This window comes from Sciurus carolinensis, chromosome 4 (assembly GCF_902686445.1).
Source record: "Sciurus carolinensis chromosome 4, mSciCar1.2, whole genome shotgun sequence".
In the NCBI taxonomy this organism is placed as follows: domain Eukaryota; kingdom Metazoa; phylum Chordata; class Mammalia; order Rodentia; family Sciuridae; genus Sciurus; species Sciurus carolinensis.
The window spans coordinates 14192156-14215659 of NC_062216.1; the positions used below are offsets into that span (position 1 = coordinate 14192156).

General features: G+C 50.6%; 1 protein-coding gene across 2 annotated transcripts in view; it reads left to right on the forward strand.

Annotated features, from left to right (window-relative positions):
• The window catches only part of Loxl2 (lysyl oxidase like 2), an 83959-nt gene that overhangs the window by 26917 nt on the left and 33538 nt on the right, over window positions 1–23504 (forward strand). For both annotated transcript variants that reach the window (XM_047549408.1, XM_047549409.1), the window contains exons 3-4: window positions 4950–5125; window positions 18715–18926. In XM_047549408.1, coding sequence (XP_047405364.1) covers window positions 4950–5125; window positions 18715–18926 — 388 coding nt within the window. The remainder of the gene's footprint in view (window positions 1–4949; window positions 5126–18714; window positions 18927–23504) is intronic.

The following is a 23504-nucleotide window of genomic DNA, read 5'->3' on the forward strand; positions in this document are numbered from 1 at the left end:
TGTATCTGTGAACTGGTTTGGGAGAGAGTGAAATAGACAACTATTGGTCTCCCTCCCAACCCTTCTTTCTGTTCTAGAAATTAAAAGAGAAGGGTTGCACCATCTCCTGCATGCCTTACTTCCATGCAATGGAAAATTTCCTGTTGGGAGAACTGGCTCCAGAGCCAGTTCCTAGAGTCAAATGTGTTCAGCAGCTCACTCTGGGCTTCTTGCAGTGTGGAGAGCCAAAGCAGCCAAGATGGGTTAGCAGATGTGGGGCCGTTGGAATTCATTTCCTGTCTTCTTTAAAACTTCCAGTTCTCCTGCATACATCCGCACCTCTTTGTGCTGATAGCTGAGCGATCCAGGCCTGACATTAGGTTCATGGTTTTTATTCCAGGCTCTCAGGTCTTCATTATTTCATGACAAGTACTCTCCAATGATAGTGGAGTATTTTTCTCTCCAGTGACAGCTTTATTTTTTTTCTGCCCAAATTTAAAACCTACCTGTCATCGGACAAGGTGGTTATGGTTTTTCCCAGCAGGAGCAGGTATGGGGTGTTTGGAAAGATGGGCTCGCCTAGGTGGGATTTTGCTCTCCAAGGATGATGTGGGTGAAGAGTTCAAGAGAATAGAGGAAGGGATTAAAATCATGGTCCAGGGAGACAATGCTTGGTCATGAGGAGAAAAGGACCATGCAAAGCTGCTGCAATACATACAGGGGGTGGGGGGTCCCTGCAGACACTGCGGCTTTAGAGGAATATGGTGGAAAGATGGCCAAGGGGCACAGATGCAGAGTAGAGAGATGGAGGAGGGCCTATGATTGGTAGATAAGGTGTGAGCTATGATCATGAAGGAGCAGCTGCAGCCGGTGGAGGAAGGCCCCTGGACAGAGGAGACATGTGGCCGAGAGGCCGAGAGTACTAGAAGGGCTGCTGTGGACAATCAAACCACCAAGGTTATGACAGGTGAAGTTCAAGGAGAGGACAGAGAGAAACACATTCTAGACCCAGTGAACCCTGTCCTGTGCTCAGGGCTGTCATCTAAAGTGGCCTTTGGTTTGCATTATGAGAGGCCTTTTAAACCTGAATGTGAATTTTGCCATTGGTTGAGTTTTTGTTTGTTTTTAGCCCTGGGTACCTGTTGGGCACACCGCAAGTATTAGCTGATTGATTCATTTTGATCTGGGAGAATATGAGAGCGGTTGACAAAACAGTGTGTGCTCTTAAGACCAGAGTGTGGCCAGTGCCCTGGGCTCTGCCCCAGTGGAGTTTGATCTGCAAATCAGGCTTGTGGATGGGCTAAGAACCCTGCCCATGACCCTATAAAAGGCCACCCCTCCAGGAGTCCCCAGACTCCTGTGCAGTTCAGGCAGAAGTGGTGAAGCTGGTGGAAGCACCAGGGCCCCTCACCCCTCCCGGGTTTCCATCCTGGTTGTCGGCAGGTCCTAGTGCTCACAGCACCTCTGAGCTCAGATAAACTAGAGGCCCTTTTAGGCAGTTCTAGAAGGGGCAGCTGACCCACTTAGTATCCTCTGGGTGGCTCTCAGCCCATAAACTAAGGTCCTGGTTCTCCACCCTGTTGCACCCCTATTCCTGATCAGAACAGCAAAGCCAATGACCCTGCAGATTCTGACTTAAACAATTTCCATTACCTGACAGAGCCCAGGGCCTGGCATTCAAACGGAAGTGCATTTATGATCTTTCTTCTCCAAAGGACCTGTTAATTTGTTCACACATCTCTTCTCTCATCAGGAGAAACATTTCTTAGGGTAAATGAGTGGAAAGAGTAAAATGAAATTTTGCTTCTGATTGAATGGCTTTTTTGTGTCCAAAGTGTGCGCCTCATCTTGTGTCCCAAATACCACTTTCCCAGCCAGCTAGATGCCAGTCTATGCCTAGAACCATCCTGTGTTCCTGCAGGCAGACCCAGAGGCTGACTGCACTGGAATCAGGACAATCAGGAGATGGGCACTACATATATAGGGGGAAAACAACAACAACAACAACAACAACAACAAAATCGGCATGAAATTGGGCTAAATAGCAGACCACGCATGGTAGTGTCGTCCAGTGCTAAGTACAGATTTACAGAGTTAAGGAAAAGTAACTGATCAAGCACAGGTAGAGGGCAGCCTTACTGGGGGTCCTTGGAAGGCGCAGAAGAGAGCAGCTCTTGGGCAGCTTAGCTCCACTCAGCACTCCTGGGTGTTTACTCCATTCGCTCCATCTCCAAAGTGCGGCAAACCCCATAGCATCCAGGCTTTGCAACTCTGCACGGTTCCTTTAAAGGTGTGCTGATCTGCTCCAGCCCTCTGCGAGGGTGGTTTCTGTCGCTGCAGATGGAATAAGGGCACCACTTCTTTTTACCATCTGCTCTTCGGCAGTGCAGCTACAGAACATTCCAAGGGAGAGGCCCCGCTTGAAAGGTGGAGGGTCTTTTCCGTTGCTAGTACTTAGTAAGACAAACATGAGCTTGTTGTAGAAACAGCAATTGATTAGGGAGCATATGTTTCAGTGGAGCTGGATGGCTTAGAAACCAGGCCAGATTGAGAAACCAGTTGGAAAACCTCAGCCCAGATGTTTTCAATAAACTCTTTGTTCCCACAACGTGTCTGAGGCGCTCTCCTTTAAGACTGGACTTACCATCCATCACAGCAGACGCGTTCCAACCAGGCCTGGAAGTCAGAAGACTGGCCCCGTGGCCTCCCCGACCTTAAAGAACCTCAGCTTCCCTCCTCGATTTTCTGATCTTTATAATGGGGGTGTTTTTATTCTGCTTTTTTCTTGCATTATGGGATTTATTATTTCCCTGGCTTCCTGGAAGGAGGAAAGGAAGATTGAATATGTCCCAGGCAAATCCATTATTTCATTGGATCTCCATGGCTACCTGTTTATTGCGCATTGTTTTTATTTGAAAAATGGGAACCAGGCTTGGTTAAGCAGCTGACCAAGTCACTAGTGCCCAAGTCCATGGTAGATGGGACTAGAACCCAGGTTTGTGGGACTCTGCTGTTTAATAGACTTCTAAAAGGAGCCTGAAGAAAAACAAGGCACTTGGTTTTCTTTTCTTTCATTTGGTAGTGGCATTTATAAAAATCACTATTTGAAAACCCTCCAGAACTTTTTTTTTTAATTTTTATTTTTAATTGTGGCAAAACATGCATAATGTAAAATTCACATCTTCACCATTTTGAAGTGCACAGTGCAGTAGTACTGTTTAGTAGTACTGTTTGGTATGTTTAGTATGTTCACCTTTTTTGTGCTGAGATCTCCAGAACATTTTCATGTTGCAGCACCGAGGCTCTATGCCCATTAAACAAACACTGCCCACCCCCCCTGCCCCTGGACCCTGACCACCCCATTCTGTTTCCTGTCTCTGTGAGTGTGGCTGTTCTAGGTGCTGCATGTTAAGTGGAATCATCTAATATTTGTCCTTTCAGGACTGACTGACTCCACTTCATCTGATGTCCCCCAAGGTTTGTCCAGGCTGTAGTAAGTGTCGGAATTGTTTTCCTCTTTAAGTCTGTTCCATTGTATTTATGTACCATGATTTGTCAACAGATACTAGTCTTGCTTCCACCCCTTGCCCACATTGTGAATATGGCTGCTGTGAATGTGGGTGTGCAGATACTTCTTCGAGACTGCTTTTGGTTCTTTGGGATATATACACAGAATTGCCAGACTGTATGATAGTTTTATACTTTTTGGTACCAGGGATCAAACCTAGGGGCACTTAACCACTGAGCCACATCCCCAGTACTTTAAAAATATTTTTTATTTAAAGACAGGGTCTTGCTGAGTTGCTTAGGGCCTTGATGAGTTGCTGAGTCTGACTTTGAACTTGTGATCATCCTGCCTCAGCCTCCTGAGCCGCTGGGATTTATTTTAAATTTTTGAGGAGCTGCCTTGCTGTTTTCCATAGCAGGTGTGTGATTAGGCCTTTGCACCAGGGATGCACATCTGTGCTGACACTTGTTATTTTTCTGTTTTGTTTTGATAGTAGCCATTCTATGACATGAGGTAGTAGGTGTCTCACTGTGGTTAACTTCTAGCTCTTTGCACACTGGATTCTCTACCTAGCTGGTGAGATAAAAGAGCTGGAGGTAAGGAGAGTTCCAGAGTAGCCTTCTGGAATATGAAGAGCTGGCTCTGTGGTTAGTGTAGCTGCTCCATCTCTCAACCAGGCAGAGTAAACATCAAGAAATGGGCAGGGCACTGAATAGGGAATTGAGGCCCAGTCTCTGGGCTGAGAAGCCTGGTACATGTGGGCTGCCTCTCTGAGCCAGGGCTCTGCTTCTGGGATGTGGAAATAATCATGCCACCTTGTCCTCTTCCCTGAGGTATGGAAAGATCCAGCAGGTAATACATGGGAAATTGCCAAAAAAACTGTAAAACTTCAATTACAGAATAGCTTTGCTTTTCCCCAAGGAGTCAGAGGTCAGCCTCTGCCATAGGTAGCAGGTGAGACTGGCTTGTGCCATAGTCCATAAATTAAAATCCTCCTCTTCCTCGTCATTATCATTTTTGGTAACTAAGGGGTAAACTGGGCTTGTGCTGTGTACTATCCAATCAGCACACACCTCTGCAGCCCAGATATCACTATCACCCGCTTTAGCTTTAACCAGGGTCATAAAGCTAAAAGTGCCTGCACCAGAATTCAAACCCAGCTTCACCTCCAAAGCCCCTGCTCTTTCTGCTAGACCACGGGACTTCTGAGCTTGAATCAGATTTCTGTCCTAACTGTGCCTAGTCTACCACTTCCTCAAATCACATCAGTTGCCTGTTCTGGCAAGGAAATCCAGATGGTCTAGGACTAGATGCAGTATCTTTACATAAAATCAATTGATGGCCACACACACGTAGCCAAAAATAAAAAAAAAATTTCTCTTTCCATGTAAGACACTGGTGCCCCCCAGACACCCAATCTGCATTGACATGGTGCTTGATTTCTCTCCTCTGCTTCCTTCAGGGCCCATCTGGTTGGACAACGTCCACTGCACTGGCAAAGAGGCGACCCTGGCAGCCTGCTCCTCCAATGGCTGGGGTGTCACCGACTGCAAGCACACGGAAGACGTCGGCGTGGTGTGCAGTGATAAAAGGATTCCTGGGTTCAAATTTGACAATTTGTTGTTCAACCAGATAGAGGCAAGTCACCTGCTCTTGATGACTTCCTTTTTAATTTTTATTCTGAGACAGGGTTAAGTTGCTGAGGTTGGCTTGGAACTTGTAATCTTCCTGTAACTGAAATTCCAGGTGGGCGCCACCTGTTCCCGGGTAACTTCTTCACCTGGACATTTTTCTTCTCCCATGTAACTTGCTTCTTGCTGATGATTTTAAGAAGTGTGTGTGTGAGCACCAAACAAGGGGGATCTGCTCCCCCCAGCTCTGGTTTGAGGACACCTTTGGGGTGGCATCTGTGGAGAAGGGCATTTCAGGCACAGAGAACAAGTGGGGCAGTCAGGAGTGCAGAGTGTGGCCTGGGATGTTTGGGAGAAGGTGTGTGTTGACAGCGCAAGAACTGAGGCTAAGAGGGCGAGCAGGAGACACCTTCGGAGCCTGCTCTGTGGACTGGAACATGTATTTGTTATTATTTGCTGGGTAACACATTTCCCTGGATTTTTCAGCCTAGCAGCCACATTTATTATCTCATGTGGTTTCTAAGATTCAGGATGGCATGGTGGCTTAGCTACTTGATTCCTCGAAGAGTCTCTGGAAGCTGCAGTCAGTAGTAGACTGGGGCTGGAGATTCCACCCCCCATGCTAATTCCTGTGTTTGTAGGTGGGCTTTGGTCTCCTGCTGGCTGTGGACTGGAGCCCTCTGTTTCCCTCTGCCTGGCCTCTCCATAGGCTGCTTGTGTGTCCCCAAGACATGGCAGTTGTCTTCTCCCACAGTGAGTGATCCATAGGAGAGTGAAGGGCAGCACCAGGTAGGAGCCAGAGTGTCTCAAAACCTAATCTCAGAAGTGATGTCCGTCATTTCTGCTGTATTCTCTTGATCACACAGACCAACCCTGGTACTTTGTGGGAGGAGATGACGTAAGGACATGAATACAGGCAGTGGAGATCATCGGGGACCTTCTTGGGGGGCATCTTGGAGGCTGGCAACCCCTGGAGAGTTGATTCCAAATCTAGCTGAGGATCAAATTACAAATGCAGACCTGGGCCTCACCCCTGACCTGCTGAGTCAGACCTTCCTGTTACAGGCCCAGCATGTTTTTCTAAGCTCCCCCAGATGATTCTAAGGACTCTGGCGTTGCCAGCCCCAGTCAGCACTTGGAAGAGGCCATCGGGGCTTGTGACCCTTTGACATGGCACAGTTACAGATTGAGTCTTTTTTTCAACAACTTCTTCACCCACCCAAACAAAGCCAACCAAACAGATGGCTTCTTGCTCTGCTCTTAGGTATTAAGGTAGGATGGGAAAAGGTGGCAACGAGACTCCCATCCTCATGGAACATGTTAACTGTCCCAAGGGACTGTGGGATCTGTCATGAACCCAGGCCAAGGAGCCTCACTGTGCCTTGGCCTCCAGCCCACCCCATCAGTAATGCTGAAGAAAAGTGACTTGAAATGGCCCTATTTGGGCTCCAGAGGAAGTCCCCCCCTGACTGTTGTCCATGTGTTTTCCTCTCGTGACTCACGCTGCCCTGCCTCTCTCTGCCTTCCCAGGGCAGGCCAAGTACACTGGGAACAGGTCCAGCCTGCCCTGAGCAGGCAGAGGTTTCCCATCCTTCCCTCAGCCAGAAGGTCCGGACCACTTCCAGTGGACACTCAGAAGCATCCTCTTTCCTTTGAGATAACCAGAGGGTGTGTTATAGAGATGTACTTTGCTTAGTAACTGAACTTTACCAACGACACCTTTGCTTCACCATAGAGTTGATTTGGAAGGTGTGCTTGTGCAGAACTTCCCACTCTTTATTACCTCATGCAGAATAGTTATCCCTGCTGGTATGTATCTCATCTCTCTGAGAAGCCCTTGAGGGCAGGAGCTGTATCTTACTAATCACTGTACCAAGCAGGTGTAATTCTAGGTACCTCATGAGAACAGTATCTCCAACTCCCAAATGATGTTCTCTGCAGAAATGCAAACCAGAGATTCCACAGGTGGAAGATCTCCCCGGATAAAATACTAAAACCAGTGATGATAAAGACATAGGAGCAAATCATCCCTTCATAGCATTGTCCTGCTTGATAGGACAGTGACCCTCATTATCATGTCTTTACCAGGCCTCTGTTCAGCCTAGAACCTCAGGATAACTCTCCTGGAGTGTCCAGTGAAGCCCCAGGGTTCTTGACATAAGGAAGGAATGGATGGTGTGAATAAAAGGAAGATTGGCCAAAACATCATTGGGTTTTAGGTTGAGAAAAGGAGAATATTCATCTTTCACTAGAAAAAAATGATCCTGGAGAAAAGACGCTGTGAGTGACCCTTCATTGGATAAATGTTTATTAAATGCCTACTATGTGCCAGTTCCAATGCTAAGCATTTGGGGTGGGGATTAAGATGGGTCATATCAAAAGCAGAAACCTAATGGAGTGGAAAAGGCATAGAGGATCTGAAAAAGATGTTGCTGGAGGGAACCTTCTTATTCTGGGAGGGCTGAGCTCCCCTGGCAGGGAAGCACAGTACCCGTCTCTGTCCTGCACATTTGTTGGATGTCTGCTGCACACGTCATGTCTGGGATACCATTTGGAAAGACGATATGGTTCTCAGGACCTGTGGAGGCAGGATGTGGACCCTGGGAAAGCTGTAGGATCGTCCAGGCAAAGAACTCAGGCCCTGATGCATTTACAGTAACCTGAGGGGGCTGTCAAGGCAGGCGTCTGGTTCAAAGGGCCAGATGATTCACAGTCATCAATTACACTTTCCTAGAAGGCCACCCTCTTGCTGTCACACAGACCGGACTGGTGACCACGAGCCAGGGTGGAGCTTCCTTGTCCAGCCACAGACCCGGAGGAAATTTTCAGCTGATGGGCGGTCCCCCTGAGACTTTTTTCTTTGGTGTCCACTGAAATTAGGTCATGTGGGGGCCTATATTAAGGGTGCCTCAGGAGAGCCTTTGTGAGTTGCCAGAAGATTGTTGCATCCTCGGCTTTGTGGCTTAAGCTTATGCTTACTGTCAGCCTGGCAGAGAGGGAGACACCCAGACCACCTACAGGGGATACTTGGGAGATGCTGAGAAGTTTCTCCAAAATACCTGATGGAATGGTCTGTGTCAGCCACTGATGTCACGGAATCATTCCTTTCAGCTAAGAAAATGACCTCTATTAAATTTTTGTGGATGAGAGGATGAGACATAGCTTTGGTGGCCATGCAGTTAGGTGGAGTCATTGGGTACTGACTAATGAGGCCCTGGGAGAACTAGTGACTAATTTAGTGTGAGCACAGTGGATGGTCTATAATGGCGAGCCTTAAGGCTCTGCTTCTGCCGACCCATCAAGCCTCAGGAGTCTGCATGGAAATTAAGATGTGGACTGATAAAATATTTAAGAAACAAAACTAGAAGGGACTGCTGTAATATAAAATTGTGGAAAACCACTGTGGTAGAAATAATAGTCTCCAACTGTAACAATAATAGACCTCAATGTAACATAGTAAGGATAGATGTTACATTTTACATATGTTACGTTCAAGGTCCTGTATCATGGTTCATGGAGAAAAGGAGTCAGCCACAAGTACGGGCAACAGGGAAAGTGACAAAAGAGCACTGATTATTAAAAAAAAACAAAACCAAAATCTAATCTCTGTGGTGTTGATTGACTAAACACACAGCACGAACCAACTTGAAAAGTGAGAGCAGAGTGCTCTGCAGAGACAGGGGTGGTCTCCATGGACTCGTCAGCTCAGTTCTGGTCCGTCTCTTGACCAGGTCACGCCAGCAGAATGGAAACAAACCTGGAAACCATATCGTATGAGGGACAGATCATTTTTCTGTCAAGAAAAGAGATGTGGGGGAGGTGTGTTGGTTCTCTTCAAATGTCTGAGGTACTACCATGGAGAGAAATTTTATAATATTGTCCAGTCCCAGAGCAAAGATGGAGGGTCAAATGTTGCGGATCGATTTCAAACGTGGGGAACCCACAGTGGACTGCTCCCTGGGTAGGGGTGAGCTCCTTGTCACTGGAGGTGTGTAAGCAGGAACTAGATGACCTCCTGCCAGGAGTGTTACAGTCAGATTCCTACGTGGAGAAAGACGTGGGATTGGTGATTGCCCAATTCTAAGATCCCTTCTTTCCCTGATGCTAAAAATGTACCCTTTCCCTGAGACTAAAAATGTACCCACCCATCCCTCTTTGGAGCTGCCCACTAGCTAGCTCTTGGTATTGTAAATGCTTGTGTAGATTGACACCCCTCCCCTTACACATACACACACACACACACACACACACACACACACACAGGAGGCCAACTAGTGTGTGTGTTTTTGCTGGGGCCCTCTCCCTGCCTCTTCTCTGGCCCCTCACAACCTTGACCTTGAAACCAGGTGCAGATTTTACATCCTCGCTCTGCCACATCCGAGGGTATGTGTATATACAAGCCCTTCCTTGATAGGTTTGGGCCTGTGAATTCAAAAGTGGCCAAGAGTGAAGTGTGGTCCAAAACCAAGTGTTTTCTCTGTCTCTTGTGACCCAGTTGTAAACCCCTGAGCTGACGGAGGTGATGAGGACACCGGTGTCACTCCCCCCCCTACTCTGCAGGGACAGGGCCTAGGCTCTGGGGCACACCCCCTCAGAGATGCCTAGAGATTGGGGACAGATCACAGAATCACAGGTGGCCTTCTCAGGCTTGCACCTTCTCCAGGGTGCATTAGAATTCCCTGGGCAGTGGGGGACACTGTACCAGCCTAAAGCAGGCTTGTTCCCCTAGGGGATGCCAGAGGCATGAGTCACGAAGCCCCAGAGCCTGGCTGATAAGAGTTTCACTTAATTGACTAATTGTGCTTCCTGGACTTCTGTGGGCATGGGACATCCTAGGGGCTTCTTGACACTTCATAAATTCCCCTCTAGAGGGGGAAAAATGTCCCTTCCTCATATGTATGGCCCCACCAAGGGAGAGTTCGCAGGTTGGACCTTGAGTTACCTGTTGGCAAGTGTCAGAACACCAGGCAAATACCATGGTCAGTAATCCACAGTGGCAGTAGTTTCTCAGAGTGACACAGCACGCACTCGTCATTTGCAAGACAGTTTTAAATGCTCTACAGGGGGAAAAATCAGACAATTTCTATAAAAGTGCTTTGCAAGACTATGAAGTGCTGTAGTACATTGCTATCCCTACTACTGACTCAAGAACCAAGTTCATCCCACTCAGGGATGCCAGAGGTATGAGTCATGAAGCCATGGAGCCTGGCTGATGGAATTTCACTTGATGAGCTAACTGTGCTTCCCTGAACTCTTGCAGCATCTGCTCAGGGCTTGCTCAGGGGCTCCCTGACACTTGCTGAATGCCTCTCTAGAGGCAGGAAAAAGGGCATCTGCTTCTGATGGATGGCCATGTGACCATTTCATGCAGGAAATTAGCAGGACAGGGTCTCACTTCTCCCCTCTCCCAACACAGGCTGTACCACCTTGCTATGGATTCTCACTTTTAGACCCCGGAGTTGGAGGCTTGAGTACCAGTCTCATGGACACTGAGCCTTGCAGCTGTGTGTCTGGAGTGGCTGATCCCTTGGGTCTCTGGATGCTCACTGTGAAAGAGAAGTTTGGCTGGATATCAGGAAAATGAGCCTTGGGGTCAATAGCCAGAAGGAGGTAGGCAGGAGCAAATAGTAAAATATAGCAACATGTTGATTCCAGGAAAATAGATTGTTTTAAACTCAGAAAACAGGGCCCAACCAAACCTCCCAGGGTTTCAAAACCTCTTAAACCAAGAGGCTTTGTTTCCTGTCTGTGGCGGGTGGACAAGTTGGAAAAAGCATCAGATAAGGAGAGATGACAACTCCAGATGCCCTTCGGAGCAAACCCCTGTTCACTGGCTGGTTTGCACATTGCTAGTCACGTGCTCCAGAAGGCTCCTGGCTGGGGCCATGTGTCCTTAGACCAGGAAACAGGAGTGCATCTTCCCCCTCCTCACCTGCCTTCTTCCCTACCCATTTTTAAAAGTTTCTTTGGCCAAAAATAAATAGGTTACCAGAACTTATCAGAAATCCCTGGGCTGTGAGATTTAGATGTTGCCTATCCCCTAACTGACTCTGAGCCTCGGTTTCTTCTTTATGACAGGAGGCAGCCATGAAGGCTTGAGAGGCCCCTAGAGAGAGGATGAGGACAGAGTCAGGAGGCCATTCGTTTCCACTAGAGGGAGAGCCCGACACCCCTACACTCTACTCTCTGGCATTCTTCTGGAAGGACTCAGTAGACCTGAAAAAGCCCTTTCTTCTCCTCAACCACAGGGACTAGGGTTGCTGTGAATTTTTTAAATTCCAGGAGTCCTGGTTTTTATTAGCCCTAGTCAGCTGCCAAATGTTCCAACATCAGCCTCCCAAGCAACAGGCTTATCTGTCCACATCTGGGGGCTCTGGGAGGTGGAGGCCCCAAAGGAAGGGTCTCCAGAGAGACTTCCAGAAGAGTGAGCACTTCCTAGCCAGGAGCTTCATTGCCCTCTTCCTGGCACCAGAGCAACAGGTCGCATCCAGTGGTTAGGACAGAAAGGGGCCTGTTTTCACCTGTGTGCAGTTTAGAAAGGGGTGAAGCCTAAACACGGACCCTTTCCCCCAGATGACGGAAGGGTAACTGGACGACTCCCCTCTGGAAGGAGAAATGGTAGCAAGGAGTGGCTCGTGCTGGAGCCTTTGGCAAAGGAGTGAAGAGCAGAGGTGGAGATCGGCAGCCCTGCATCCTCGGCCAGCTGGGCTGTCAGACGAAGCTGCCCTGGCTGTCTTCTGTCCCACCTCCCCGGGAGCTTGAGCGAGAGCATATGTAAGATCCTGCCCTACATGTGGCCAGGGCTTGTGAGCCACCACAAGGGACACAGAGAAGGAACTCTAAGGTGACCTATTTTCCCAACCAAAAATAGGTCACAGCGTCTGAAAAACAGGAGTGTTTATGCAGATAGCAGAATAAAATATTTGAAATTGTGCACACCCTAGTGAATCCGGAAAGTTGGTTTCTGGCCAAGGCGTTGCCCGTGGGACCTTGTGCAGAGCTTAAACATCATTCTAATCATTCGTGAGATGAAACAAACGAGTTGGTAAAATCGTGCTTATTTGTAGATTACATAAGTGAATCAGGAGCATTATTATTTGTTTCAGGTGACAGGAATGAATGAGCAGGTTTACACTCAAACTTTGGAAAGTATGGATCGGACAGTACATTGCACAGTTGTCTGGAGAAGAGAAGATTGACGGGAGAGAGCAGGGGAAGGTTGTTCCATGGTAGGGGCTGAGCTGGGTGGGGAAGCCTGTCCCTGCTCTGGTGGTCAGCCCCATTCTGTGGGGAGGTCTGGTAACACAGCTAGGGCAGGGCTGGTGGTGTCTAGCCTGGCTCTGCAAGAGGCCTGAGTGCTTCAGCTGAGGCACCTCTGCCATGCCGGGGTCACTGCTGAGGAATCGCCCAACTTATCCCCAGGAGGCTGTAGTTACAGGATCTGTTCATTCACTTCATGCATTTTAATCGAGCACCTATGCTGGGCATGTGGATAAAGGGGTTGATGACATAGGCAGTCTTGCCCTCCCTGAACTTGCTATCCAGCAATGGAGAAAGATGGTTTTAGAACCATTACTTGGTTCCCATGGGGTGGTGGCTCTAAGGACACAGGGTGTATGGTGGATGATCTGGCCTGACCCAGGGCTTGCCTGGCCTTCAGCCTCAGCACTCCACCAGGGCCAGAGGGGCTGCGGGGCCAGCAGGGCTGGTGCCTGGAACAGGTGGTGCCCTGGCTTCCTGCTGACAGCAGGCCTTGCCTGTTCTCCAAAGAAGCAACCTGTTACCTGCCCAAGTGCTTCCAGGTTGGAAAATGTAACCGAGAACATTCCATCTTCCACCACATTTGCACAGCTCTTGATTTATAGGAGGAAGCCCAGACCGACTGCTGGCTTTTTCCTCTGGTGGCGTCAGCATGACCTCAGCCCTCCTGTCACCCTGCCGCACCCCTGGCCCCCACTGCTCTCCATCCTGTAGAGCCTAGCGGCAGGAATCGCTGAAATGCCTTTCCTGTCTCCCTTTATTCTGTCTGACTCAGTCGGAAGTCAGTCTCCCGGCTAGAGAATGTTGCCCACAGCTTCTTGAACTATGGATTCCGGATTTGATCATCCAGAGGGGGTAATTACAGCATAGGAGATGTTTCTAACACCACTTGCCTCGTACTGTTTATAGACAGTCTGCTCTTTACTAAGCCATCTGGACCTGTGCTGAGGATCAGGAAGCATCTCATTCAGCTCTTTAACTATTTATTGGTGTCAGATCTTAGGGGAAGTGGAGGTGACATGTTGAATAGCTCTGGTGACAAGAGAAATGCCTGGATAAAGTGTGATGTCCCCATGTCTATCTGTAAGTACTACAAGCAGTGCTTATATTATCAAGAGAGACCAGGACTGCCTAGCTGTTTATTTTGCATGCAAGAAAGAATAAAGGAAGTCTTTATTGAAGTTTCTAGTTTGGGTGCCCAACATTTCTAATTAAGCTAAATTCCTATGTTAGATTTTAAAATATATGTCAATGGCCTATTTGAAAATGTTTGAGGACCCCCTGCATGACTGGCACCAAGAGCTGTGGGTAATATAAAAACGAACGAGAAGTTTTGCCCTTTAGGAGATTAACAGTCCAACTGAGTGGCAAAGACATGTGGAAAGATAAATACTGGTACAGGTATTCATGGAGAAGGTGGTGCCCTCTCCTCCCCACCAGCCTAGGAACCTCATGGCAGCAAGGAAGGCACCTATCCCGTGGGTACCAAGGCTTCATATAATCCCTGGGACGTAGCAGCACTTGACAAATATTTATGAATGATTAACTTGAGAGTGAATCCTGAGGGTGGGTAGGATTCTGATAGGTAGAGAGAAGGGAAGAGGGAATCACAGGGGACCGCTTGAGTCAGTGGTGTTGGGAAGCCCCAGACAGGTCTGAGCAAGACGTGCGTATGCCATAGTCAGAGGGAACGAGTCTCTGGGCTGGATGGGAGATGAACAGAGCCCAGCAGACAGCCTGGGGCTGAAGTGAGATGACGGGATTAGAAAGCTCTTCTGGTACTTCCAGGGTTCTCCTCGCAGGATGAAAACCTGGTGGAGACAGAAGAGGCCTTGCTGAGGCCCACGGAGGTCAAGAAGAGGGTGGCAAAGGACTCGAGGCTTGTGGTCTGCGTACTGGCTGGGCAGCTTCACTCTGCTCCACGAGAGCAGGAAGAACGGAGGGCGGGTTAGGTGGGTTTGGTTTAAGTGCTAAGGACGGGGGCAGGCTGGCCGTGGGGGAGATGGGTCCGAGTCTGCAGGCCATTTTTAAAAACAGGCGAAGAAAGTCGCCGGTTATAAAAGCAAGATGCAGGAATGTGTCAGCATTAGAGGGTGACAGCATGCTACATGAACACAGGGCATGGGGAACCAGCTGTCGTAGGTTCTAGTTGGATGTTGATTGGCAAAATGCTGTGTCTCCTTGCCCCAGCACCCCCCACCCCAGGATGACTTCTCAGAGGGAGGGCCTGTGCCAATTGAAATTGTGTGTTCTAGAACAGAGGAAAGGAGACAGATCACTGGATAGAGATCAGGCCCTCCCAGGAGGCCACTTACCCAGTGCAGAGCTTTTAGACCAACTGTCGAGGAGGTTCTTTAGGCTCATTTGCCCCATTGCTTTGTTCCTCCTCCTGGTTCCCTGATGCAATCTTCAGCTAGACTTTCAAAATGCGTGATTCTTTCTCACTGGCGACAGCCCCACTCTGTTCCATTTTGGAATTTGAAGTCACGGACAGATGCTGCGGATGTTACATGGCATTCGGACCTAAGCCAAGTGTCCCAGCCCCCGGGCTCCTTCCGCAGCCCTTCTTTCCACCAACCCACTGGCTGAATCATGGCTTCACTGTACCTTGGTTTTCCCTTCTGGAATCAGGTGCTTTTAAATCCTGGGGCCTCCCCAGGTAACAGGATGTGATGAGTCCTGGGTGGGACAAGTCCTTTGGAGGGAACCCTTTTGGAGGCCTGGGTCACTATTATCTCTGGCAAGAAGGGCAGCATTTAGGTTTTCAGGAGTGTGTGGTATTTTTTTTTTTGTTTTGTTTTGTTTTGTTTGTTTGTTTGTTGTTTGCTTTTTTGAGACAGGGTCTTGCTAAGTTACCCAGGCTAATCTCAAACTCATGATCTTCCTGCCTCAGCCTCCCAAGTAGCTGGGATTACAACTGTACCCAATTTTGTCATTTGAATTTTTAAATGAGCCAGGTGCTTGACCAGCTTCTAGGCTATTGGACTTAATTTTAAACTCGCAAGTCTAGAGAGCCCTTTGTTAAAAAAGACAAATGTGCGTCTATTTTCAAACCTTCTCTTTCAGGGCTGAACTTCTGGGAAAAAGAAAATCTAGCACTTGTGGTTTGGGAAGGGATTCCACAGCAGTGAAGTAGGGGACCGTGCGTGCCTGCACGTGGTGTCCAACCCGAGCTCTCCCGGGAGCTCGCACGAGTGCCGGCGCAGTCTGCTAAGGTCTGCCTGCCGCTCCCTCTGGCCTGAATCAAGAGCAGCTGGGACCGATTTCTCCCTTCGCAGACACGGTTCACCCTGACACAGCGCCTCGGGGTGTGGTCCTGGGTTTCCAGCGTGCACAGCAGCAGATAGTGAGCCCCAGGCCCTGTCCCTGTGTGTCCTCTGTAATTCTAGGTAATAGACAAGACATGGACATGAGGGCGAGGCTGCTCGGAGCGTGGTGGTCACTATGGGCTGGAATACAGGCTTGGAGTCAGGACAGGTGTTTTCCTGCTTTACTGCTTATTGGCTGTGTGAACTTGGACAAGTTGCAAAACCTCGCCAAGTCTTTTCATGTTTTCACTGATAGGTGGCTTTACCCTGAATCAAGAACTTCAATTAATAGGAGCCTCGTGTACAATTGGTTGGTATTTGATTAGTGATGGCCATCGTGGTCACTCTTCAAAGAAGAGGCAGGGCCCTGTGGAATGTAGGGAAGAAGCCTGGCAAGGTACCTGGAGGACAGAGTCTATCTTTTTGTCAAGTATCTGAATGAATGAGATGCATATGAACCTTGCAGAAGGGAGAGATTTGGTTCCAGGGAGTGAGGGCAAGATGCGCCATTTCAGAGGAAGGACTCCTGTCCTGACTGCTTTCCTAAGGCACTGCAGGGACAGGTCCCTTTCCATCTGTCCCCCACCCACAGACACACTCCACACATAGAGGGTGACACAGACATACCCACGGCTTTTCAAGTGCATATGATCATGCACAGGGACACAAACAGATACTTGCCCCAGAGACACACATACAGATTCAGACACACGTGACACACACACACACACACACACACACACACGTGCAGTGAGTTGGAGGAAGAAAGTGGACGGTGGCAGCTGGGCCTCGCTGCCAGCATCCTAGAGACCACAGGTCCGCGGGGGGACCCTGCACTGAAGCCGGAGTGGGGCCAGGCTCCTGTGGCAGGTGGGATGGTGCCTGCTGGCCTCAGGCCCTGTGGCCAGCATGGCCCTTCCCAGGGACCTGCTGAGCGCTGCTGGCTGGGCCTCCTCCTCCTATAGCACCAGTGCTGAGGGTCACGTCTGCTGTCAGCCAGCCTGCACGGCTGCCCCACAGCCAAGGAGAGGATCTGTGAATGGAATGAGGTCAGCCTGGAACTTTCCTTCTGGGCATGACACATTCCACACTGGAATGCCAGCCAGCCTCGCAAGGTGGGGAGAGGCAGGAGGGGCTGGCCGCAGGCTGGGGTTAGACCTCAGGCCCCCTCTTGGCTCATCCCTGTCCATGTGTCTTGGTGGCATGGGTCCTGTGGCCTGAATGAGGGCTGTAAAGGATCCAGGATCCAGGCTGGGAAACACAATCCTGCCACCGGCGGCTTTCCTTCCGCTCTGCGTGGAAGGGAATCGGGGCCAAATGCCATCACTCTGGGCCACATACTTTCCACCACCTTGCAGGACTTGCGGAGCAGGGCCTGGCTTAGGACCCTGAAGCCGGCGGGAGGAGCTGTGAATCCCTGGGCACCCAAATAATGCTTCTGTTCAACCTTGTGGTTCATTTGCATCCTGGCTGGACAGGCTCGGGGCGCTCAGGTCACTGGGTTCCAGCTTCCCAGCCTCACCCTGACCAGCTCCACATCTCCCTCCCTGGCCCAGCGAGGGTGCATCTTACCCTGCACCTCAGGGTGCTCCAGGGGAGGAAATTGGAATCAACCAGTTGGTTTCCTTGTCTGAAAATGGGAATTAGGAGAGCTGTAAACCACGCTGTCACACAGCCGAGGGTTGAATAAGAGATCGCACATAAAGTGCTCAGCAGAGGACTCAGCCACTTGACAGACGAGACTACTAGACACTGCATTTCGTGGTGTCTGGGGATCGATTTGGAGCTGAGGACATGGCGGGGCTGGAGGCATAGGTGGAACCAGTCGTGAAGGGCCATGAGCATCTCACGAAGTCATTTGTGCATTGCATAGATAAAGAGGAGCCAGTCAAAGGACAAGTTAGATCAGTGTTTTGGAAAGAGCTCTCTGGTGGTGGGCAGATGGGGGAGACTGTTGCAAGAGCTGGCCATGACCCCACTAGTGCAGGAACAGGGGCAGAAAGAGGGGGGCTGGAAGTGAGAGGTTCAGGATGGAGCTTCCTTAGGATTTGGGGACTGAGGCAGCATGCCCCAAAGAAGCATAGAAAGCATCAGTGTGACTCTAAGCAACCCCCTTCTACCATTCCTCTCATCCGGCCTGGCCTCTGGCGGTCCCTCCTTCTGCATGGTAGGCATGGCACAGAGGGTATTCAAGCTCAGTGTCAGCAAGGAGAACCCACGTGGCAGGGAGAAGGGGGCTTCCTTCGACCCTCCCCTCCAGCCCCCTTCATTTCCTGAAGGGCCCTGTCCATGGGTCCTCCCCAACCCTGACCCCAGTCTCCACCTGGCACTGCCCAGAGGGTGAGTTGGGTAGGTATGAGAAGGGAACATCCCAAGGCACCTAGAGCATGCAGACTCTCACCTTGCCTCCACCAAGTACCTGTCCTCCACCCTATCTACCTTCCTGGCCCCTTGCACACACTGGGCACCCCACCTCATTTCCCTCGGAGCCCTGCCCCTGCTCAGGGCCTTGGAGAGGGGAGTGTGGGAATGCCATCCCTGGCGTGTGAGGCAGGAGCCCTGGGGCTCAATTCCTAGAACGCCAGTTACCAAGATGATTGGGAGACACGCGCACACGTGTGCACACACGCTCACAGATGTGTGCACACATGCTTTGGAGTAAAATGTAAAATCCAAATTATTTTACAAGAAAATTCAAAGAATGCTTTCTCGTGCTGTGAATTTTGAGGCCTATGCAGGGGGAAGCTGCTGCCCACAGCTCTCTGGGTTCTTTGGTAGACTGTTGGGGAGCTCCTGGGTCCCTCATGTCTTCTCTGATTGCCCCAGGTCACCCTTGCTCCCTGCTCAGTCCCTGCAGCCACAATCTCCCCCTGCCACACACACACATAGCACCTTGTAACTGTTTTGGGTTGGGTGGTCATCAGGGGCACCATAGCCCCCTGTGATCTCTGAGGGAGTTCTTGCTGCCTGGCACCCCTTCCCAGACAGGCCAGGGATGTAACCCCTGTCCATGCTTCCCTCTCCCCAGAACCTGAACATCCAGGTGGAGGACATCCGGATCCGCCCCATCCTCTCAGCCTTCCGCCATCGCACGCCCGTGACCGAGGGCTACGTGGAGGTGAAGGAGGGCAAGGCCTGGAGACAGATCTGTGACAAGCACTGGACGGCCAAGAATTCCCATGTGGTGTGCGGCATGTTCGGCTTCCCCGGAGAAAAGACATACAATGCCAAGGCGTACAAGTAAGGGGCTGTGCCAGGTGGGGTCTTCCTGGGCACTCGCCCTCCCTGCTTTGTCCACGAGTCGGTACTGGTGACTGGCTGTCCACAGCCCGTTACAGCCAGGCAGGCTGGCTGGTGTCCCTCCAGCAATCCTGCACGGAGCCTACCTGTGAGGAGCGCGCAGGCCTGGGAGTTGGGCCTGCGCCTCGGCTAGTACAGAGCGCCGAAGGGTTAGAGCAGTCAAGGGCAAGCTGCTCCCCGCCCAGAAGTCCCTCCTCTCGGTGCCGATGGCAGCTCACAGACCACAGGGCCTGAATAAGGGCAAGATACAGGCTGGGCAGAGCAAAGACAGCTCCGACTTCAGAAGAAAAGTTGGCTTTCCCTCAGCAATGATCCCTCTGAGAAATCTGGAACAATTTCGTAGGTAATTGAGAAACTGTTCATCTCAGTTCTCTTCAACCAGTCCCAATTAAACCTGGCAAGGCTGTTACGATTCCCGAGGCTAATTTCACCCAGGGGGAAAGAGGTAGATCGTGATAGGACTTAGAGTGGTTTGACCTGAAGGGTGTCCAGGGAAAGGATTTTGATGCTGTGACAAGTTGTGGATAGGGTATGCAGCTGTCCCTCAGCGTCCTTGGGGGACTGGTTCCAGCATCCCTCCCCCACACCAAAATCCATGGACACTCAAGTCCCTTATGTAAAATGAAGTCCTTTGTGCATATAACATACACACATTTTCCTGTGTACTTTGAATCATCCCCAATGCCTAATACAATATACATTTTGTTTAAAGAGTTGTCATATGTATCATTTAGGGAATAATGACAAGAAAAATAGTCTGTACATCTTTGGTGCAGACATTTGTTTCAAAGTATTTTCCGTTCAGGATTGGTTGACTCTGCAGGTGCAGAACCTGAGGATACAGAGAGCCGACGGAATTTGGACGTGAGGTTTTCCTGTCCCCAAGTGCTTACTGCGTGCCAGGAACTGTTATTTGTCATTTAATCTTAGCAATGCCACCAAGAAGTGGAGGTCTAGTTTCGAACTGAGGAAACTGGAGAAAAGTAGTAGACCAGTAAGTGGCCGATCCAGGCCTCAGAGCCAGGTCTACTCTCCTGGAGAGTGCCTGCTTACGCTGCCTCTTCCTGACTTTGGATTCAGGTCTCACCTCCACCTCCATTTTCCTGGGGTGCAGGGTAGGCTGTATCCCTCTGGGTACCTGGCCCTGTCCTGCCTGGTCATGGCCTAGACACAGCTAAAGAGGGCTATGCTTTGCTCCTAACCCCCAGCCCGCCATGTACAGGAGTGAGTGTAGACAGCACCCTGGGATGACACCATGGTGAATGCCAACTTGCAAGTTCCTAGAAAGGGCTCAGATCTTGTTGGCACCAGGGGGTCCCTATCATGTGAATGTCTGGGGGACTCCCACCAACTGGCTTGTTCTCCCTGGTGATACCCTCTGGTCTCAGCTTTTGCTACCAATGGGAGACAAGAAAGCCTGGCCACAGGTCCGAGGCTGGGCAGCACTGGCTTGTTCAGATGGCATTTGAAAGCTGTCTCCATCTGTGGCTACTGAAGTCCCTCTCTTGATTTCGAGGAGTCCGTCTCAGGCCAGTTTGAGCACCTCCATGCGTTTGAACTCTGCTCTGGCTCTTGCCATACCCATAACTGTAGGCGTCTCTTTTTAAATGGGAGGAGGGAAAGGTCTTGAAAGCCAGGAGTTGTCCCAGGTGGCTAGGGTTAGGGTCCCAGCCAGGCAGTGGCAGGAGGGCACAGAACCTTCTGAACTTGCCTCTATAAGCTTCTCTGTTGTCTTTTGTGTTAGTCTCTGGGACTCAGTTGGCAAGTGAGCCTGTATGTGCCCTGGGATGCAGGGAGGAGTTTCTGAATCTTGGTGGTACTTCTGGGACTGAGCTGGCAGGGGCTGGAGGGAGCTAATGGCAAAGAGCCAGAGGTGCAGCAAGTCCTCAGTGATCATGGGCCCGTGTCTGCAGTCTGCAGAGGAGGTAGAGACCTGAGGGTAGTGGGCCTAGGTCACACCACCTGCTCCTGAGAAGCCTGCAGGATTGCCCAGGACTGCCCCACAGACGGCTGTCCCACCAAGGTCTACACCACAGCTGTGGCAGATCTGGGCCTCTCTGGTGGCCAGGCCAACTCTGCAGGGCTGGGGCACTACTGGCCTGGGAACAAGGATATCCTTGGACTCCACTCAGAGGTTGAGGCCCCCAGAAGCCTGGAAGCCAAGACTGGGGGCCTTCCTGGTCCCTGAATCAGTGACTTCCAGTAGCATCTTTCCCCATCTCCCATCCACTCTTCCCACTGCCTGTGACTGTCATGCTCACACACACCTTTGACCTCCCATGCAGCCCTTGGCTCCAGGAAAGAAGCTGTTTTCAAAGTAGTTCTCAGTCTATTCTCCCAGCATTCGCCAAAGCCCCTTCTGGATTTTATAGTTTGGAAATTCACCTGTTTAGCCCCAAAGCCTCTCCATCGTGGGTTCTCCCCACTGTCTTACTGGGACTAGCTCTCTCTCAGGTCCGAGTTACCTCATGGCCTCAGAGCTTCTGCTCTCCTGTTACCCGCATGCATCCCATAGGCCTCTGCACCCATAGCCTCTCCACAGGTAGAGTCAGCTCTCCTGACCAAAGACTGCTCTCTGCCCTGCCCTGGCTGCTGTGGTGGGCTGGGGAGCCGTGCATACATTTCAGGGCCCTATTCCTGGGGCCAGTAGCATTGTGGAGTCATTGTCTGGATTTTTTAAAGCAGGATTTGGATGTAGGTATTGATTTGAGATGAACTCACTGAGTAAGATTCTGCATTGAAGGTCATGGCTCAGGAGTTAGAAAGGGCTCTAATAGTTCGACTGCTTAGCTGAAACTTCCAAGCCCCCTGTGAGTTGGAAGGGCTGGGCCTGCCCTGGTCTGCTGTGGAGGAAGGATGCAGAGGCTGAGGGGGCTCGGACTGTGAGAGTGGGTTCAGCATTGAAGACCTGCCCAGGTGGGAGGGTCTGGAGTGCACACCCTCCACCATGCTGTGAGGAGTGTTTGTGAGGGACCCGGCCTGCTTGACGGGCTCTGCAGCGTCTCTTCTTTGTGGGCCAGACTCCAGTGGGAACAGCAGCCACCCAACTGGGAAACCTAATGTAACGGCAGTAGCTCAGAGTGGCAGGGAAATGGTGCCCGCCAACCTCCAAAGACAGGGAGTGTGTTTCCTGAAGGGACAGCAGAGTCGAAGCAGCTATCCGAACAGTGTGACTCCTGCAGATCTCTGCTCTGGCTCGTGCTGTTGGTGCTCCTCCCGGGGATCTGGGAAGCCTCCTGACTTCTCCCTCCACCTGCATACGCAGACAAGGTCAAGTGAAGAAGTCTAACCTGAAACATAACAACAGAGTCACAGCTCTTAAGTCAATTCCCAGACTTGAGCCCCACTTTACAGACCTAAAACTCCAGAACGAAAGGGAGGCCGGGTTTCCCTGAGGAGGGACCTCAGTACCCTGCCAAAACTTATACCTGTAGTTTCTTTCAGCCCTCTCCAAAGGGTCCCTTACCAGGATGACCTTGCACTGGGAAGAAGGAAGTGAGATCTTTCAGGGACTACTGTGCATTGATTCCAGCTGACAGTAATTCCAGGAGATACAAAATGTCACCATGGCCCACCAATCAGAGGGGCTTATGGAGTTTCAACTCAAGTCTGTCTCACAGGGGATCCAGTGGATCTCCAGACCTATGCTGTGGCGATTTCCCCAATGCTGGAAAGAACAACTGGAGTAGACATACTTAGCCGCTGGCAGGATCCCACACAATCTAGTTCCCCCTTGGCTGGGGAGCCCCTAGGACTTTGCTTGTTTAGTGGAATCGGTCCAGCTCAGTGTTCCCACTACCACCCAGCCACAGGTCTGGGGACCTCTTTCAAAAGTATCTTCCAGCTTGGCCAGTCATCCCTCAAATCTCCCCAGAGCCTCATCTCTGTATTGCTGGGGCCGGCAAGCCCGTCTGTGCAGAGTGAATCATGCTGGGGCAGAGGAGGAGGTGGTCCCCGGAGCTGAAGGCCTGTGGAGGTCACCGTGGGCTGTGCATTCCTGGGAGCTGATGTAAGATGGAATCAGGCTGCCGGGGAAGGCAGGAGCAGAGCTAGGGCAGCTCCATGTTTGCTGTGGGTGCCTCGCTCTCAATTAGAGCTCAGGACATCTGTTCCTGGAGAGGGTGGTGTTCACTGGTGGCTGGAAGCCAAAGGAACTTCTTGAGCCAAGGCTGCCCAGTGTGGTCTGACCAATCCTTGTGCAGCTCCTGTTCCCCTGAGTGTGTCCTCCCGGCGAGCCAATGTGGGGGAGTTCAGGGGGTCAAGCTGTGGGTTTCCCAGTGCTGGGGCCTTGCAGGAAGTGGGGGGGGGAGTGTTCTTGGGATGATTAATGGTCCTGCCATGGAGTTCTCCACTCCGATGTGACTGGTGAGCACGCATCCTGAATTTCCCAGGATTGTCTATATTTCAAAGATTTGTGTTCCTGGACCCACCGGTGAACTAGAATTGTTACAAGCCTCCAGTCTGGGTTAAGGAGAGGATGATGGCACCTGTAGCTCTGTGCTCACATCTCATTCACCC